Raw genomic sequence first — 20,109 nt, 5'->3', positions numbered from 1 at the left:
CTCTCCCCCTCCCCTCAGTTTGTGAACCTGACTCCACTGCTCCACCTCAGCGGTGAGTTGGCCACTTAACCATTGATTTGTAGCTGATGTGGACGGCGATTGAGTCAGGATGGGATGGAAACTGGTTGTGGTGCTGATCTCCTTCTGCAATGTGTCACTCAGAGGTCTGGCTTCTGCTTAAAGAGGAACATGTTAGTTCTGCAGATTTTTTTTTGTAGAATCATAGAATCCTTATGGCGCAGATGGAGGCCATTCAGCCCATTGAGTCCATGCTGGCTCTCTGTAGAGCAATCCAGTCAGTCCCATTTCCCTGCTCTATCCCCGCAATCCTGGAAATTTGTTTCCTCAAGTGCCCATCCAGTTTCTGTTTGAAATAATTGATTGTTTCTGCTTCCTCCACTCTGGGGAATAGGTTCTAGGACATTACCACTCCCTATAAGTAAAAAAAAGTATTCTTCATATCACCCCCTGTAGCTCTTGCCCAAAACTCAAATCTGTGTCTGCTAGTCGCTCTACCATCAGTGAATGGGAAGGGCTTTCCTTTTGCAATTTTGTATAAACCTGTCATAATCTTGATACAGCTGTTCAAGGCATCAAGCCTGTCCTCTGCAAAAAAAAACTTTCCAAATTAGTTGCACTCCCCCCTATACCTTCCTCATGGCTCTGTAAATGTTCACCTTCAAGTGTTTGTTTATCCAATTCCCTTTTTGGAAGTTACTACTGAATCTGCCCCTTTGGGCAGAGATTTCCAGATCATCATAACTCGCTATGTTTAAAAAAAAAAATCTCCTTATTTTGCCAAAGACTTTAAACCTGTGTCCTCTGGTTACCGACCCTCTTCCTAGTGGAAACAACTTCGAACACCTCTGTGAAAATTTCCCCTCCTGAAAGCATTCTCTGCTTTGTGGAGAACAGTGCCCAGCTTCTCCAGTCTCTCCACAGAATGGAAGTGCGCCATCCCTGGTATTTGTTCTGGCGAACTGCCTCTGCACTCACTCTTAAAGGCTTGACATTCCCCCCCTCCCCCCACCGCAAAGTGTGACACCCAGGATTGGACACACTACTCCAGCTGGGGCCTAACTGGTTATTTATAATGGTTTAGCTTAACTTCCTTACGGAGAGTCACGCGGAACTTACAGCACCAAAATGGGCCATTCAGCATAACTGCTCCATGCTGCTGTTTATGTTCCTCACGAACCTCCTCCCACCCTTCTTCACTTAACCTTGCGTTTGTACTCTAGACCTCTTTCCGAAGTCAAGGATCCTTTTTTTTTGTAACAGGCTAATCGACTTGTCCTGCCTCCTCCCAACATTTGTGCTCAAACGAAGGGAAGAAACCAACTGCCATCATTGCCCCACTGCCCTCACTTAGGGAGAGTGTCCCCTTGGATGAGGTACTGGAAGGTAGCGGGCGTTGGGATGTTGGGTGGAATGTTGTGCCGTCGCTGGTGGCGAGCTTGGAGGCAGCCAGGGCATGTACTTAGGCAGGATTGTGGCGCGCCTGAACCCTGCCTCCTACCCACCTCTGCCCGAATTGAACTCTGGGCAGGAAGGCCCATGGTTGGCTCTCTGGCCTTGCCGTCTATTTTGAGGCCAAATGATGACCACTTGAGGGCCTCATCCCACTGCCACGGGGATTAAACCAGCTAAAACTGTGCAGGCAGCTGGTCACCTCTGGCAGGGAGGGTGGTGGGGGGTCAGGAAAGTGGCAGAGGTGGAGACCACTGAGAGCCAACCCCCCCTCCCGTGCTGCTGACCCCCTTGCACCCCTCTCCCTGCCGCCCTCACCCCGCGAAATCTCCCCCACCACCGCCCCCCCCCAAGCCCAATGCCTCAGTAAGATTCTGCCCATTGTGTCCAGTTCTGGGCACCACACGTTTGGGAGGGATGGTGAAGGTTTTTAGAGAAGGTGCAGAGAAGATTTGCAAGAATTGTTCCAGGGATGAGGGACTTCAGTTAACGCGGATAGATTGGAGAAGCTGGGGTTGTTCTCCTTGGAGGAGAGAAGATTAAGATAAGATTCGATGGAGGCGTTCAAAATCATGAGCGGCCTGGACAGAGTAGATAGAGAGAGACTGTTCCCGTTGACAGAAGGATCGAGAACCAGCGGACACCGATTTAAGATGAATGACGCAAGAAGCAATGAAGACATGAGGAAGAAGATTTTTTACACGGCGAGTAGTTAGGATTTGGAATGCACTGCATGAGAGTGTGGTGGGGGCAGATTTAATTGAGGCCTTCAAAAGGGAGGGTAATTATCTGAAAAGGGTTAAGGGCAGGGGATTGGGACCAGGTGAGAGCCGGCGCAGGCACAACGGGCTGAATGGTCTCCTTTTGTGCTGTAATCGTTGTTTAATTCTATGATTTTCTATTTTCTATTTGTAAGCTCCAGAGAGTTTTCCCAATGTGCTTGAAGGTGTGGGTGCTGGTCAAGAAGTTTGTGGGAAGCTTGTTCCCTTACCCATGTTTCAGCAAACCCCTACAACATCAAGAGAGGGAACTATTAGCAAAACAATTAAGTGAGTTGGTTCCCAATTTCCATCTCACTTCTGCTTCAGTGAAGTCTGTGGCCTCAAGTTACCAACTGTTTAGTTCTTTTCTCGCCTTCTTTTCCTCACTGACTGAACTTTCACTACAGGCCATTGTACCAATCCCAGACCCTTTGAGCCTCGGACTAACTGGTTCCTTCACTGGGCTCCACTTGGCGTTGCTGCTTTGCTTTATCAATGACCTTTCACCTCTCAGGCCTACCTTTGACCCAGCCCTCACAGACAGGGTGAAAGCCCCTTCCTTGCCAACCTGTCTTACTGTTGAACGCAAGACCCTGAGACAAAATAGGTTTGAGGCTATTGGGAGAGGGGTGAAGATTTACGGCCCCCTTTTCGATCAGACAATTTGCCCATGTCCTGTGTTAAGGCAGCAGCTGGAATTCAAGATGGCTGGAGGACACAGATTTAAGCTACACCTCCATATAATAGCCAAGAAGAGCCAGTTAGTGATTAAGAGGCCTGTTCAACTGAGCCAAGACTGTTCTGTATCGGAGCTCTGTTGACCTGCCTAGGCTCTGTAACCCTTTAATCCCTTTGCCCATCAATAAAAATAAATGTTTCTCTGTGTCTTGTTTTACAGGTTCATTCAAAAGGCTTGAAGCTTGGCATTTATGGAGACCTGGGCACCTACACCTGTGGTGGATATCCAGGCACCACACTGGACTATATTGAGTTGGACGCTGACACCTTTGCTTCTTGGGGAGTGGACATGTTGAAGCTGGATGGCTGCTACTCCAACTCCTCCACCAAGGCTCTGGGTGAGAACAGGAGTCACTGGTCAGGCCAGCAGCACTGCACAGCGATAGGGTTAAGAGGGTAAAATTCCCTGAGCTTTCCTGGCGAGGGGTCTGGCTCCACGAGTTCAGGGAATTGCCGTAGAGGTTGGCATTCCTGACTCTCAGCAGAAAGGCCATAGAATCAGAGAATGATACAGCACAAGAGGAGGCCATTCAGCCCATCTTGTCTGTACAGATCTTCAGTAGAGCCAGTTGGTCCTGCACTCCTGCTCTTTCCCCATAGCCCTTAAAATATTTTCCCTTCAAGTATTTGTGCAATTCTCTTTGAAAGTTATTATTGAATCTGCTTCCCTCGCTTGTTCAGGCAGCACGTTCTAGATCATCACAGCTCCCTGTCTTAATAAATTTCTCCTAATCACTAACTGGCTCTTCTTGGTTATTATATGGGGGTGTAGCTTAAATCTGTGTCCTCTGGTTGCTGACACTCCTGCCACTGGGAATAATTTCTCCTTATATACTCTTATTCATTATTGTACATTAATAGCCAGACAGTCAGGAGCACTGTTCTCCAGCCGGCCTGATCTGTGTTCCCTGTCTCGGGAGCAGTGCCTCGGGAAAGTTCGATGGATAGCACTCTCGCCTCGGAGCCAGAAGGTCGTGAGTTCAAACCCCCGCTCCAGAGGCTTGACCCCATTATCCAGGCTGCGCTTCCAGTGCACTGAGGGTTTGTTGCAATGTCAGAATTGCAATCTAAAATATGCAGTGTTTATCACCTATTCCCAAAGACAATTTCCACGTTCTAATGAGGATGTCATCTTGTAACAATATGCTAATTACCTAAATTAATTAACTTTGATATTTGTAATTTCCCCTCTTGGGTGGATGTAAAAGATACCCTGGCACTATTTTGAACAAGAACAGGGGAGTTCTCCATGGTGTCCTGGACCAATTTTTATACCTCAACAAGTGTTGCAAAAAACAAGCTGGTCATTATTCCATTGCAGTTTGTGGGAACTGGCTGTGCACAAATTGGCTGCCACATTTCCAACGTTATGACAGTGACTACGTTTCAAAAAGTACTTCGTTGGCTTTAAAGCGTTTTGGGACTTTCTGAAAGTTGCTCTAGAAATGCAAGTTGATAGACTGATAGACAAAACTAGCCATAAATGTAAGATAGTCACCAACAAATTCAATAAGGAATTCAGAAGAAACTTCTTTCCTCACGATAACGCCCTGGCCGAGAAAGAAATTGTTCCTTATCACCACTTAATGGCCACAGTGTTACATGCCACTGTTTACGCAGAATTTCAATTCAAAATGCTTACATGGGCAGTTTTAATGTTAAATGTTGATGCAAAAGTGTGGCCAAAGTCATGACAAGGTGAAGTGGTTGTAAACAGATTTTAAAAATTATAGCATTCAGCTGATTCCTGGTGGCTGTTTTTATTTTCTAGCCAGTTTTTCCTTTATGAGCGTTTTTCCAGAAGGACTGGACCTCTTGCTGGGGCCTGGTTTCATAGGCAGTGCTCACATTTCCATTAGCTCCAAGCTTGCTCCTAAGATCTTCCCTCACCTCCACCTCCCCTTCCTCCTACAAGACCCTCCTTAAACCCACATTGTGGTCAGGGGTTTGGTCACCCCTCCTAATGTCTCTTTCTTTGGCTTGGTGTCCTTTTTATTTTCTTTGCTGATCGCGCTTTTGTGAAGCGGCTTGTGGAATTTTTCCTGAGGCAAAGGAGTTATAAACTATTCAACTGCAGGCGGTATCGTGTCAAAGCCCAATCTAGTTGTGGCCTGAAATCCATTCACACCGGCCCTTTCCAGTAGAGCCTGCTGATTAATCAACTTTGGCTAGTTCCCCCTCCCCTCTCCTCCCAAACGCAGGGACACTAACAAATGGTGATGCTCCTATTTGTGCCCTGGCTCAGCAGGGATCTGAGTGCGGAGGAGGGGTGGAGGTGATGAGAGGAGTGGAAGCAGATTTGTTTTCCTGGTCTGCTGTGTTCACTTGTTTTGGGTTAAATTCGTGTAAACTCAGAAGCCGGAGAGAGGTGGATTTTTAACTCTCTGGTTTGTTTTTTTTTAATCACAGGGTATCCATTGATGTCAAAGGCACTGAACGCCACAGGCCGTCGGATTGCCTTCTCTTGTAGCTGGCCAGCTTATGAGGGAGGCCTTCCCCCTAAGGTAAGGCTTCCGGACACTGTGTGTACTCTCTTACCGACAGAGGGATCAGGGAGAGTGATTCCTGCAGCAGTTTTGTGGAACAGGAGGGACCCACTTGCACAGAATTACATCCAATGTACAGCTAACAAGCAGGCTAACAGAGTGATGCCTGTGTTTATGCTCCACACAAGCATCTTCCTAACCCTCTTCATCTCACTCGATCAGCACAACTTTCTAATCCTTTCTCCCTCACATGTCTATCTAACTTCACCCTTAATTATACCTATCCTGTGGGAGCAAGTTCTACATTCTAACCAGCTCTTGGGGTAAGTAAGTTTCTCTTGAATTCCCTGTTGGATTCATTGGTGATCGTCTTGCATCTGTGATCCCTAGTTTTGGATTCAACCACAAAGCCTTTCGTAATTTTAAAGGTCCCTGACATGTCACCCCTCAGCCTTCTCTTTTCTAAGAGAAAGATCCCTAGCCTGTTTAGTCTCAGTGTGGATTAGAACAGCAGCATTCACACAGCAGTGGTGTACAATATAGAGAGGCTTTCTCCTCTCTCTTCAGTTCTGAATATTAAAGGACCAAGTGAGACAGTAGTTATTTTCTAACTCTAAAGAGCTTTATTTGACTTGGAGACACAAGTCTTGAACAAGACAATGGCTTCCCATACAGCCTTTCCAGTGAGTACAGTAAGGGGTGATTTAGTCCTTTCCCTTGGGAGATGAGGCCCAGGCCATCTTATTTTGAATACCATGTATCCAAAAAGAAAAATCAATGAGCTAATGTTTTCACATCTTTTTTCCCCTTGTTTGTTACTGGGAAGAACAGCCATAAATGGACTTGTTTTACATTCATAAAAGTCAGAGAAAATTTACGACACAGAAGGTGGCCATTTGGCCCATTGTATCCGTGCCGGCAATGAAGAGCTAGCCGGCCTAATCCCAACTTTCCTGCAGCTGAAGACTCTTCAAGTAGACGTCCAAGCACTTTTCAAAGTGGAAAGAGTTTCTCCCTCTGCCACTCTTTCAGGCAGAGAATTCCAGGTCCCTACCACCCTCTGGGTGAAAAAATGTTTCCTCATCTTCCCTCAAACCCTTCCACCGATTACTTTAAATCCATGTCTTTCGATTTTGATCTCCTTTGCAAGAGGGTGTCCCTGTTTACCCTATCTAGCACTTCACAATTTTATATATCTCAATTAAGTCACCCCTGCGCCTCCTTCCGTTCCGAGGGGTGTCCAATCTTTCCTCAGAGCCAACATCTTCCAGCCCTGGTAGCGTCCTCGTAAATCTCCTCTGCACCCTCATCTTTCCTGTAATGTGGTGGCCAGACCTGTACGCAGTAGTCTGGCTGTGGTCTAACCATTTTGGATACAGTTCTAGCTTAACCTCTTAGCTCTTATAATCTATATTTCAAAAAAAGGAAAACACGCCACATGCCTTCTTAACCATCTGTCCTCTACCTTTAAGGACCTGTGTGCATATACCCAAGGTCCCTCTGTGGCTCCCCACTGTTCAGTATGCTCCCTTTTTTTGTGTGTATTCCCCTGTCTTATCGCAATTCCCAAAATGCATTACTTCACACTTTCTCGTTCTTTCAACTGCCTCCTCCTGCACTCAGCAGGTAGCTGCCTTATTCTCTGCTGATCTCTTGCTGGGCTTGCTTATCTCTCATTGCCGACGGCCAGTATCCTTCGGATGGACAGCCGCATTGCATTGGACCCTCCTGGTATTGGTACCAAGGGAAACATTGCTGGGTGAGTGAAGAGTCAGTCTGGAAATTCTGTTGAGGGTTTATAAAGCGCTGGTTTGGAATTCTGCCCAGTGCTGGTTCCCACCCTCTGGAAGGTGCAGGGATCAGAAACAAATATAACTCCAAAGGGTATGAACCATGAGGAAATGCTGTATTACAAAAGCTTTTAATCTCCATAGCTTGGGAAGAGTTAAAGCTGAGTTGTGGAAAATCTTAAAAGGCAATCACAGCAGCCATTCTGCCTGCGTCTCTTCTACCTGCCCACTCAGATCGTTGCTGAACTCTACCTCCGCTACATTAACCTGCCTTTGATCCATTACCTTTTCCCAGAAAGAATCTATAGATCTCAATTCTGAAACCTCCAACTAAACATAGGACCTGGAGTAGTCCACTTGGTACATCGAGCCTGCTCTGCCAGTCGTTAAGATCATGGCTGATCTGGTTGTGGTCTCAACTCCACTTTCCTGACTGTTCCCTATAACCCTTGACTCTTCCAGCATCTCTCAGCCTTTTTGGGGTGTGCGGAAGAGTTCCAGACTCCCACTACCCTTTGTGTGAGAAAGCGCTCCCTGACATCACCCCCTGTAATGGCCTGGTCATTCCCCCACCTCGATCAAATCCTTTAATCAAGAGGAAACACCTTGATTATATCCCCCGTCTAACTTTAAGTGGATATAAGTCTAGGCCGGGATTTTCCGATCCCGCTTGCTGACGGGATCCTCCGGCGATGCGGTGAGCCGGCCAAATTCTGGTGATTCTGCACTGCAGCCCTTCCGAGGCCTTACTGGGTTACAATCCCCCAAAGTGGATGCAGATGGGGTTTGACTAAGGCTCTCTACAGCTGAAGCAGAATTTCCTCCCCATTGTATTTCAGGCACCTGAGATGAAGGCCTATGCTCCGGCTTTCAGTGATTTGTGTACAAGGGCCGTCTAAATCTGTTTGCTCCTGGTGATCCTAACCTCTCATCGTTATCTCGTAACGACACTTCAAAAAGGCATGAAAGCACTTTGGGATTTCTGAGTTTGTGAATGCTGTGGAAATGCTCCCTTTCTCACTCTCACGTACTACCCCTTCCTCCCTCTCTCCTCTCTCTCTCCCCTCACTCATTGACATTGACTCTTTGTCTTAATGGGCTGTTTGCAGGTGAACTACACGTTCCTGGGGGAGATCTGCAACCTGTGGAGGAACTACGATGACATTGACGATTCATGGGAGAGCGTTCGCAAAATCATTAACTGGTACTCGAGTCACCAGGATGTGCTACAGCCTGCGGCTGGCCCAGGGAGATGGAACGACCCAGACATGGTACCCTGCCTTACTTTGCATCGCTGCTGCACATCCTGCACTGCCACAGAATGGGAGCCTTCAGGTGAAGCAGGGTTAGACGCTGCAGGTTCACTGGAGAGTAGGAGTCGCTGTAGGCACTTGTCCCCCAATTTGATAGTCCTTCTGTATTTCTATTATACATATTGAGTCCATCTTTGTAATGACAACTGCCAATTTCCATTCAGAAGTGGGTTCAAGTCCCACTCTAGACAGTTGGGCCCATAATCCAGGCGGACACTCCCAGCACAATACTGAGGGAGTGCTGCACTGTCAGAGTGGCCGCCTTTTGAATGCGACGTTAAACCGAGGACTTGCTGCCCTCGCCAATGGACGTAAAGGATCCCGTGGCACTATTCAAAGAGCAGGGAAGGTGTCCCTGGTGTCCTGGATAATATTCGGCCCTCAACCAACGCCACTAAAAGCAGATTATCTGGTCATTATCTCATTGCTGTCTATGGGATCTTGCTGTGTCCATGGGTTATATGTAGCATTTGCTATTTTAGAACCGTGGCTACACTTTAAAATATTTCATTGGTCGTAAAGCACCTTGAGATGTCCTGAGATTGCAAACACCACTATAGAAATGCAAGTTCTTTCTCTGTGTGTCAGTCTATATTCTTACAGCATCGAGCACAGCTCTGCTGCTGGACTACAAAAGCAAAATACTGTGGGTGCTGGAAATCTGAAATAAAAACAGAAAGTGCTGGAAGTTCAACAGGTCTGGTAGCATCTGTGGCGAGAGGGAGAGACAAAGTTAACGTTTCAGCTCGATGACCCTTCATGGTTTCTCCCTCCACAGGTGCTTCCTGACCTGAGTATTTCCAGCATTTCCTGTTTTAATTTCTGCTACTATAGTGCTGGGAGTAGCAGACTGGGCAACCTGTCCCATTTCGTCCCCGTAACCAGTCTTGGCAGCTGGAGATTTGAATTCTGTTTTTGCAGCTTTGTGGAACCTCTGATCTGCCATCACTCAAGGTGAAACCTACTCGCGGGAGCTGCTAATCTCATTGGCAGGAGGAGGAAGGGGGAGGGGCTAATGATTGTCGGACTACGCCGAGATATCCCCTCTTTGTTTCTCTTGGAGTGTTAGTGGGAGATCGGGACAATCCCAGCGGAAATCCAAGAATCTCTCAGACTGGCGCTTACGGGACGATGTGACATCAGCAACCGCTGGTTTATGAGAAATTCCTTAACGGGAATGTTAACCATTTGGAATAATGCGTTGAGAGTTCTTATCCCATTGCACAATGAAATCTCAAACATTTTAGTGTCGCTGCCTGGTCCCTTGTCACCAATTCTATCCTTCTCCCACGTCACTACCCGAAACTGTTCATGGTCTTGACGTCCTATTTGACCCTGAGCTGAGCTTCCAACCTCCTCGTCTCTCCGTCGTCAATACCACCTACTTCCACCTCCATAATATCGCCCAACTCCATCCCTGACTTAACTCATCAGCTGTTGAAACTCTCAAACATACTTTTGTTGACTCCAGACTCAGCTATTCCAATGCACTGCTGGCCAGTCCCCCACCTTCTACACTGCATAAATTTCAATTCATCCAAAACTCTACTGCTTGTATCCTAACTCACGCCAAGTCCTGTTCCCCCATTACCCCTGTTCTCACTGACTGACATTGGCTCCTAATAACTCAATGCCTTGAATTCTTACCCTCGTTTACAAACCTTTCACCTGCCCCTATCTCTGTAACCTCCTCCAGCCCTGCAGTCCTCCAGGATAACTGCTCTTCTCCAAATCTGGCTCCGATTTCCATCTGTCCACCACTGGTGGTCATGCTTTCAACTGCCTCGGCTCTAAGCTCTGGAATTCTCTCCCTAAACGTCTCCAATTTTCCACCTCTTCCTCCTCTCCTTTGCGACACTCTTTAAAACCGACTTCACCTGATCTAACATCTTCGTATTGGTTCGGTGTCAAGTTTAGTCTGGTTACGCTACTGTGAAGTGCCTTGGGATGTTTTGCTGCATCATGGGTGCTACATAAATGCAGGTTATATTTGTTGTACAGTCACTCATAGCATTGTGCTGTCTCCATCCTTCTCAACTCTTTGATTTTTCTCTCCAGTTAATAATAGGGAACTTTGGCCTGAGTTACGAGCAATCCAAAGCACAGATGGCTCTCTGGGCCATCCTAGCTGCTCCCCTCTTCATGTCTAATGACCTGCGGGCTATCTCCATGAAGGCCTCGTCCATCCTACAGAACAAGCTGCTGATCAGGATCAACCAGGATCCGCTGGGTGTGCAGGGCCGCCTGTTACTGAAGGTGAGCAGCAGGTAGAAGAGGAGCAAGGAACTGAGGGGCTTTGAGAGGGATTGGGCCCAGCACCAAAGTGCTTGATAAGAATGAGGAAAAGTGGGATTGCAGCTGTGGCCAGGGGTGTAAAGACACCATTAAACCGCATGAACCAAAAGGTCACAGGTCATTTGAGTCTCTAATGTGTCATTCATAGGGGGAGGCGGTGGTATTGTCACTGGACTAGTATCCCAGAGACCCAGGGTAATGCTCTGGGGACCCGGGTTCGAATGCCACCACGGCAGACGGTGGAATTTGAATTGAATAAAAAATCTGGAATTAAAAGCCTGATGATTAAAAACCATTGCCGATCGTTGTAAAAAAACCCATCTGCCATCCTTACCTGGTCTGGCCTACATGTGACTCCAGACCCACAACAATGTGGGCAATGAACGAATAAATAAAAATTGATCGGGACATGTTGATAAATGCTAGAATCGGCCTGTGCTCACACGCACATGTGTTACGTGTGTGTGTGTATGTGTGTGTGTGTGTGGGTGCGTGTGCCACCTCTTACCTCTTACAGTAACAGAGGAGTTCACGCTCCTGACCTTGGGATGGGCGCTCACGGTTAGCAGCAGAGGGTTGGTGTTGCTTGGCAGCCATGGTTGGGAGCCCCGCCAGGATGGACCAAGCAGTTTGAAAAAGGTCTCTAGCCAGAAACTGGGCCTTCACTAACCGTAATAGTGACATGCTGGCCCACATCCCATGATTAATAAAACTTTGACCCAACAACAGTGGGACAGGGATATTTTTCCAAGTCAGGATGGTGAGTGGCTTGGAGGGGAACTCCCTGGTGGTGTTGCCATGTCTCAGATGCCCTTGTCCTTCCACAGTTAGCTGGAACTTTCTGCTGTTAAGTTTTGTTTCACCGCGCTGAAGATTGAAAAATATTTTGTGCTGGGAGTGTGAGATGATAATGGAGCGGCAAGGGTTACAGGGCTTCTGGGACTTTTGTGATTGACAGGACCAACAACATATTTCCTTAACCAATGAACTGAGAAATAAACAATGGAAAGACGGAGAAGTGGGGAGGGGGATGAATTAGAGTCAAATCAGCAAGATGATGCAAAAAAATAACAATTTAAACTGTTCAATCTCATTCCTTCAGGTAGTCAATTGTAGATTTTGAAAAGGCTGCATTTGGTGACTTTGCAACTTCAGAGGGCAGACTTCATTATGTCAAAAACCCTTATCCCGCTATTTAATGGTTTTTGTTTGTGCACTGTAATTGATGAATCACTAATAAATTATCAAATCTGTCACCTAATTGCTGCTTGATCACTTCAAAATTTATTTTCCACCTGGGGCTGATTTAAAACACTAGCTTTTCTGAAATAACTGTAAGAGAAATAAAGAGAGAGAAAGAAAGATTGGATTGAGAGAGATAAGAGGTACAGAACAAGAAAAGAAAAGAAAATGTAAAATTTGACATTTTTAACACGCTGCATCTCCTGATGTCATCTTGAAGGTGTGCTTGGTATCTTTGCCCATGCGCAGTTTTCCCTGTCGGTTCAGTATATATCTGTGTCGAGGACTGTACTATCAGCATCCCACTTTAAACATGAGAACCCTATAGTATCTTTTAGGGGAGTTAGAATGGTTTGGGTCCTACCAGACCATTACCTGTGGTTGGTCTATCTGTTCGACCTCAGTTCCCTGCCCTTTCTCCCCTCAGCAAAAATATATTAGCGTTTTTAATCAGTCCCAGGTGAAAAATAATTTTGAGGCGATCAGGCAGCAATTAGATGCCAGATTTGATCATTTATTAGTGATTAATCAACGTGCCATTTAAAAGTGGGACAAGGGTTTCTCAACAGCCCAAATAAGGATGTGTGCCCTCTGCAGTCGCAACGTCACCAAATGCAGCCTTTTTAAAATCTCCGACAACAATTAACTCCCTGAAGGAATGAGACTGAACAGTTTAAATTGTTACTTTTCTTGGCCAGAGAGGTTGATTGGCAGTCATTAACAATATTCATGTTGTTACAAGGTACTTATACTGTTATTAAGCAAATCTAACTTTCTGTGATGAATTTAATGGCCAAATTAATGTACAGATCCAGCAAGTTTGTTAAAATAGCAAGGAAGCTAAGAGTGAGATGCTGAATGTACAATGCAAATGGCAGAGCAGAGTAAGTCAACCAGCACTTGTGGCAAATTTCTTAATTGCAAGAACTTGTTGACCAAGTTATACATTAATGTCGGTGTGTGTCATTAACATGCTACTACTTTACCAGCAAGCTATGGCTGATATCTTTTCAATATCTTTTATTTTTCCTGTTCCCCTCCCTCACCACCAGGGTAAAAACAATATTGACGTCTGGATGCGAGAACTTTCTTTGTCCACCATGGCACTGGTTTTCTTCAGTCAGCGCACAGACATGCCTTACCACTACACCACATCTCTGAGCCAACTCAACATCACTGCCCCCAATGTGTTCTCGGTGAGCATGGGTTCCCTTTTGTAGTTTACACAGGATAGAAAGGCACTGGAGAGAGTGTAAAACAGATTCACAAGGATAATACCAGAACAGAGAGGTTATAACTATCAGGGAATTTTGAACAGGCTGGGCCTCTTTTCTCTGGTAAAGTGAGACCCGACAGAGGTGTCTAAAATTAAGAATGGGTTTGACAAGGTAGATATAAAGAGAATGTTTCCAGAAATTCAGGAGAACTTCTTTAGCGAGAGAGTAGTGAGAATGTGGACCTCACTACCACGGGAGTGACTGAGGCAAATTGTATAAATGGATTGACGGGGAAGCTAGATAAACACATGAGGGAGAAAGGAATAGAAGGATTTACGGATATACCGATGGGATATGATGACGTGGGCAGGAGCATTAACACTAACATAGACCACTGGGGCTGAATGACATGTTTCTGTGCTGTAGATTTGATGTAATGGAGGTACTGGGAATCCCTGTCAGGTTCTGGATCTGGATCTTCAAGGGGTATCAGGGACCTATTGCTGGACATTTTTTCTCCACATAACAAGAAAAAACAGATTCCACCCCAAGCCCCTCAGGTCCGCATCACCTCTATTGGGCCCCCCCAGGTCTGTGCTACCCCTTGGGAGCACCCCCCCCGAGGCCCGCACTGCCTATTTCCACGTTTATAATGGAACTTCCTATGTAAACGTCTCACATTATCTCAACCCTGTCCTCTGCAGTGCCTTTACTGGTTAGAGGCTGTAATTGCAGCCTGACAAGGTTACATTGGCTGTTTTCATTAAATGCTCTTTTTTTTAAAACCAATAAAATAAACAAATAAGCTACTAAACTAATTGAAAGCCCTTAAAAGGGGCACTGTAACAAAAAGATAAAACTTTGAAAACAACTTCTCAAATTAAATTCAAATAATGTTCCTGGGGCTGATGATTCACTCCAGCCCCTGGGGTGCACACCAAGTCGTGGAAGGCCTCAAGAGTACCGATGGACACCGCATGCTCCCTCTCCGGGGACACTCGGGTGCGGACGTAGCTGCAGAATAGGGGCAGACAGTTGGGTCTAATGCCCCTCTCCACGGCCCGCTGCCTGTACCTGTTAATGCCACCTTGATCAGGCCCAGGAGCAGACCCACGAGGAAGTCCTCCAATCTGCCCACCCACAACGCCCCTCTCTCAGCATCGGGTGGCCAAAGATCACGGGGCTGAAGTACAACCAAACCTTGAGAAGCAGCCCCTTCGAATAATCAAAAAGGGACTGCAACCTCTGACAATCTATATGAACATGGAACATGGACCCCCCCCCACAACAAGGCCGCAGAAAATACAGGTGGCCTGGGAGTCCGTGCACCACTCTAACCTTCTTTTGCACAGGACTCTTACATGCAACACCCTCCCCTCCATCCTCCGATAGTGAAGGGGAGGACTCCCGTGTAGAGATCCTCCCACCAAGGGGCCCCCCGCCACTTCCGGACAACGCTGTTCTCATAATAATTGCAGACGTGGAAATTTAGGATGCAAATACGAAATTAAGAGCAGCCCGTGTGTCTGTAAAATGGGAATTAATTCTAGCAGCCACCCTCCTGCAGTTATCGCCTGCCTTGTCATCCTGTAAGGCTAGTATGAAAACTCTTGGATTGCACAGTCACGATGGGCCAAATGGCTTTGTTTTTGTGTGATTCATGACTGCCCATGTGGGAGATTGTCCAGTGTTCAGCTATTGGACAGACCTTCCCAATGTAACAAGCCAAATAAACCAGTTTGATTTTTTTTCTTTATTCTTTCATGAGGATGTGAGCTTTGCTGGCAGGGCCACTGAAACCACTATTTCACAATTTATCCCAGTCACACCCTCACCAAAGGCACTCAGTCTTCCTCGGCTACTGTTTTCTGCGTTTCAGTCACCCTGTCATACTCAACTCAAATGCCCACCCTTCAGGTGTGAACTTGTATAATGAGTGCCAGCTATTCCACCACCTGGAGCATCACAGTCAAGGCCAATTCCCTGAGTAAGACTCAGGCAGGAGGAGGTCATTGGATAAGAATCTGGAGCGGGGGTTTCAACTTATCCTGAGGCCAATTGTCAGTCACCTCAGGTCAGCAAAGACCAGTGATCGAACTTGTATTCCCCCCACCCGAATCATATAACTCAGCTAGTCACTGAGTAAACTCACTGGAGTCGACAAATTTCACTGCCCTGGTGTTAATGGGGTGAGGGAGTAACAGTTTCAAAATGGGCCTCAATGCCCTGTTAATACCAGCGCCATTTTAAAAGGGGCCTTTCCCTGGGTGTCCAAATCTGCCCCAGTTTGGCCGATTGCCCCCTTTCAGTGAGGAAATCCGAGGCCTGGAAGTCCAACTCCAGAGTACAAAATCCAGGCTGACACTCTAGTGCAGTACTGAGGGAGTTCTGCGCTGTCGAAAGAGCCATCTTTCCGACGTGATGTTATACCGAAGCCCCGTTCACCCTCGAAGGTGGACGTGAAGCAGCCGGGCCAATATTTGCCCCATGTCCCACACTGCCGGAAACAGATTATCGGGTCTTTATCACGTTGCTGTTTGTGGGAGCTTGCTGTGTACAAATTATCTCCAAAGTATTTCCTACATTACAGCAACGACTATTTTTCAGATTCACTCCATTGGCAGTAAAGCGTTTTGGGATGTTGTGAAAGGTGTTATAGAAATGCGATTTTTTTTCCATTTGCAAAACATGTTTTGCCCGACAAGAACTATGAGCAGTTTAGGTTCGTTGCCCAGTTTGTGAGGGAATGCCACTCTGATGTGTCCTGTCTCTTCTTGTTTCTCTTCTGGATTTAGGCTCAGGATGTGTACTCAGAGTGGGTACAGCGGGGCCTGGACATTGACACCAAATTCACTGTCACCATCAATCCTTCTGGAGTGGTGATGCTATACGTGTATCCCGAGAGAAAACTCAAAAGGACCCAGGGGTAGAGAAGGCCCGAAGCTGGTCCATTGCAGCAGTGAAAGCGGCCTTCGTCACCATGGCGACAGCTATGGTCTTTGTTTTATTCCTCTCAGGCATATTGACCCTTGAATGTCCGTGTTGTTCTCAAATTGAGTCTATTTTGAAAGCTCAGCCATGCAGCGAGCAGGAGGTTTCTCCTCCAACAGCTCACCTTCCTTTCAGGGTTACCCGGGCTCCTTCTCGGTCCGATTTCATTTACAGTCTTCCCTGGATTATGGGGCGTCCAGAGTGCAAGGGGTTTAATCAGGATGCCTTCAGCTCTGTCATGTGAATTCTCTGTACTATCAACCTGCCACTGTCTCATGCACTCTCGGCACCATCCCCCTACCCTGCCTCTCTCTCTTGGCCACTCTCTCTCTATCTCCATCTCTCTGATAATCTCCTACTATCACTCCCAAATTTGCCTTTTACTATTGCCCCCCACCCCCGAATTCTTACTCTTTCTGATAAGAATAATACGCCGAGCTTCTCTGCTGTGTGCAGGTCACTATCTGACACTGTGATAGGACCATCTCCTTCCAAGGCTGCCGCCCCTGGTTGAATATCCTGCTGAATTTCCTCTGTTTCCCCTTGGACATGAATCACAATCGTGGTGGGCAGCCTGAGCCAGTGGTCTTGTACCTCAGAAAGGATCAGCTCTTATCGAGCTTCCAACTTAGAGAAAGAAAGGCTGATCCCTGTTTATGAAATAACAATGTTTGACTTTCCAATTTGAAGTCATCGTTTTAAGTTTCAACTCTGCACTGAGTGGTTTAAGTCTGGCAATGTGGAGCCCCGATGTGTTCAGACGGTATAGAAGTGAACATGTTATACGTAGAATCTACAACAAAGAAACAGCTTTTACAGCCTCAGTTTTACTCCACATCTCATCTATGCTGTTGCTTATCTTGGGAGTGTTTGACAGGTCAAGGGAGCATGTGTCTGACAGTGGGGAGGATCATTGCTGCCAATGGTGTCTGACATTGAACGATACACCACCGAAATCCAGCCCATTGCACCCTCTGAAAGAGCTATCCAAACAGCCCCACTCCTTCCCCATAGCCCAGCAAACTTTCTCCCTGCTAGCATTTATCCAATTCCCTTTTGGAAGTTCTGGTTGAACCTCTTTCCATTGCCCTTTCAGGCAGCACAGTCCATATCCCAACAACTCACTGCGCAAATAAACTTTCATCTCGCCTTTTGGTTGTTTTGTCAAATAACTACAATCCCAAATTTTGGCAAATACAGCATTGCCTGAGTTATAATTTGTTCTCTTGTTGTTTAATCCTCCCTCTATGTCATGTATCAAGGTTGACTGCCTGACGCCATCCTGGCAGTGATCAGTTAACTCCGCCAACTGAAACTGGGATCTTGCTGATCTATTTGGACCACTTGCCTGACTAGCCATTCCGCCAGTCACTATTCACATTTTAACTTGGGTTAGGATGATGTTGTTGAGTCCCACGTTGGCAGGGGGGATGGGGGGGGGGGGGGGGGGGGGGGGGGTGGGTGGCACGTGTAATCCATCTATTTTCCCCCATGAGTTTGGTTGCAGCCGTGGGCAAGGGGGAGGGGAGCAGCTGCTTTTTTGGGGCTGGGGTGTTGGTGGAATTATGAGGGCGACTCAAGCAAAGCTATTCGTCAGTCAGCTCCAGGGAGCAGCTGTGGGGTACTAAGCAACTTGGAAAACACAGAGACCGTCTATTCCACCTCTGTAAGTTCACATTGATACTGGAAGCCTCTTGAGTTACCTCCAGATTTAACCACTCCAACACTCTCCTGGCTGGCCTCCTATCTTACATCCTCAGCGCATCCAAAGCTTTGCTGCCTGCATCCTAACTCACACCAAGTCCCACTCACCCATCAGCCCTCCGCTTGCCGACATATGTTGGCTGTCGGCCTGGCAAAGCCTCCGACTTAAAATCCTCTTCCTTGACTCAAATCCCTCCATGACCCTGCTTGACCAGTGTAACCTTCTCCAGGCCTTCAATCTTCCCAGATCCCCGCGCTCCTCCAATTCTGTCCTGTCGTACATCGCTCACTCTATTCACCCCACCACGGGTGCCCGGACCCTTAGCTTTGGAATTCTCTCCCTAAACCTCTCCACCTCCCTACTTCTCTCTCCTCATTTAAAATCCTCTTTAAAACCAGCCTTCTTGACCAAGCTTTTGGTCACCCCTCCTGAGTCTCTCTTGACCAGGTGTCCAGTTTGATCTGACCATATCTCTGTGAAGTGGCTTAGAGAGTTTTATACGACAGTTGCAAAGTAAATATAAGTTGAAGTTGGGATTGTCCTGATGAGTTTAAGGTGAGAAGCTTTGACAGAATGTCTTTTTTCATCAATACTCAAGCTCTGGACGACCAAACGACTATTAAACAGAAGTTGTTGAAGATCAATCCAAATCTGTTTTGGGACAGTTTCAAATTTTGACTACCCCCAAGTGTGGAAGTATTTCTTAACTTCACTCCTGAAAGGTTTGCCCCCTTGTCCTGGACTCCCCAACCAGCTGAAATAAACGATCCAATAGGGTAGATAGAGAGAACCTGAATGTCTTGAAAACTTTGATCAAATCACTCCTTAAACTCCCTCTATTGAAGGTGTCAACGTGCTGAGGAAGGACGATAACTCACTGAAAGGGAAGCAGAATTGATTCCTTGAATGTTAAACTGTTTGAAAGTTTCCTGTTAGTTATAAGCTATATTAACAATTGTCCAGTAAATTGCTACTACTTTGATTTATGTACTTAAAATTAAAACTTTACCAAAAGTCTTCCATCGTATTTTTTAAAAAAGCTCAAATAAACTGTGAAGTTGATTTTGAGCCCTCATTATAAAGGATTCCATCAGGGATTTGAATGGTCGCCATGGGACAGGAGCGGGATATGAGCCAGATCTCTGCCACCAAGAGTGTCTCGCACCTAATGACCAGCTTTTTAGCTGCAACATAGAGTGACCGTCACTCCCACATGCTCAATCCCTGTTTCACTTTGGCTATACGTTGCTCTCAGCTTTTGGCACCTCCACCACTCCCACCGGCCCCTCAGGTCAGACTAGCTGAAGATGGCACCTCCACCACTCCCCCCGGACTAGCTAGTCTGACCTGACAGAGAAGGGGGACAAAGGATCAGTTGACCCAGTTCCCAAAAAATATGACCTAGGTCTAGCCATGGTTTACTTTGACTCCCGAGGCCTGTTTGAACTGGTCGCAGATGCTCATCAATCTGCGGGCCGACAGCAGGTCCGAGTGGAAGATGGTGAGTTCGTCCATGTACAGCGAGGCTTTGGCCTGGGTGCCTCTACTGCCTGAGCTTGCCACTCTTATGCCTGCATCTTTCCCGATGGAGTCGGCAAAGGGTTTGATACAGCACACGAACAGGACAAGGGCGAGAACGAACAGCCCTGCCTGACTCCGGATTCGATCAGAAAGCTCCCCGATTCCCATTCATTGATTAAGGCGGTGGCAGAGTGGTAATGTTACTGGACTAGCAATCCAGAGGCCCAGGAAGATGCTCTGAGGATACAGGTTCAAATCCCACCATGGGAGCTGGTGAAATTTAAATTTAGTCCATAAATCTGGCATTGAAAGTGAATCTCGGTAACAGTGACTGTGAAATAATTGTCGATTGTTGTAAAAACCCATCTGGCTCATTAGCATCTTTTAGGGAAGGAAATCTGCCATCCTCACCTGGTCTGGCCTATATGCAAATCCAGACCCACAGCAATGTGGTTGACTCTTAAATGGCCTACCAAACCACCCAGCTGCATCAAACTGCTAAGAGGAATGAAACCAAACAGACCATCTAGCATCGACCTAGGCCTCGGAGATGACAACAGCAAACTCAGCCCTGTCAACC

General features: G+C 46.8%; 1 protein-coding gene across 10 annotated transcripts in view; it reads left to right on the top strand.

The window, feature by feature from the left end:
- Nucleotides 1–17,735, top strand: part of naga (N-acetylgalactosaminidase, alpha) — a 29,842-nt gene extending 12,107 nt beyond the window's left edge. For all 10 annotated transcript variants that reach the window (XM_041177983.1, XM_041177986.1, XM_041177981.1 and 7 more), the window contains exons 4-9: nucleotides 3,130–3,307; nucleotides 5,379–5,473; nucleotides 8,355–8,516; nucleotides 10,617–10,814; nucleotides 13,148–13,291; nucleotides 16,108–17,735. In XM_041177983.1, the coding sequence (XP_041033917.1) occupies nucleotides 3,130–3,307; nucleotides 5,379–5,473; nucleotides 8,355–8,516; nucleotides 10,617–10,814; nucleotides 13,148–13,291; nucleotides 16,108–16,242 (912 nt within the window). In that variant the 3' untranslated portion in view covers nucleotides 16,243–17,735. The remainder of the gene's footprint in view (nucleotides 1–3,129; nucleotides 3,308–5,378; nucleotides 5,474–8,354; nucleotides 8,517–10,616; nucleotides 10,815–13,147; nucleotides 13,292–16,107) is intronic.
- Nucleotides 17,736–20,109: the final 2,374 nt, after the last annotated feature.

This window comes from Carcharodon carcharias, chromosome 31 (assembly GCF_017639515.1).
Source record: "Carcharodon carcharias isolate sCarCar2 chromosome 31, sCarCar2.pri, whole genome shotgun sequence".
Taxonomy (NCBI): Eukaryota; Metazoa; Chordata; class Chondrichthyes; order Lamniformes; family Lamnidae; genus Carcharodon; species Carcharodon carcharias.
Note: the sequence above shows the minus strand (reverse complement) of the source record. Positions and strands in the feature narration are given on the sequence as shown.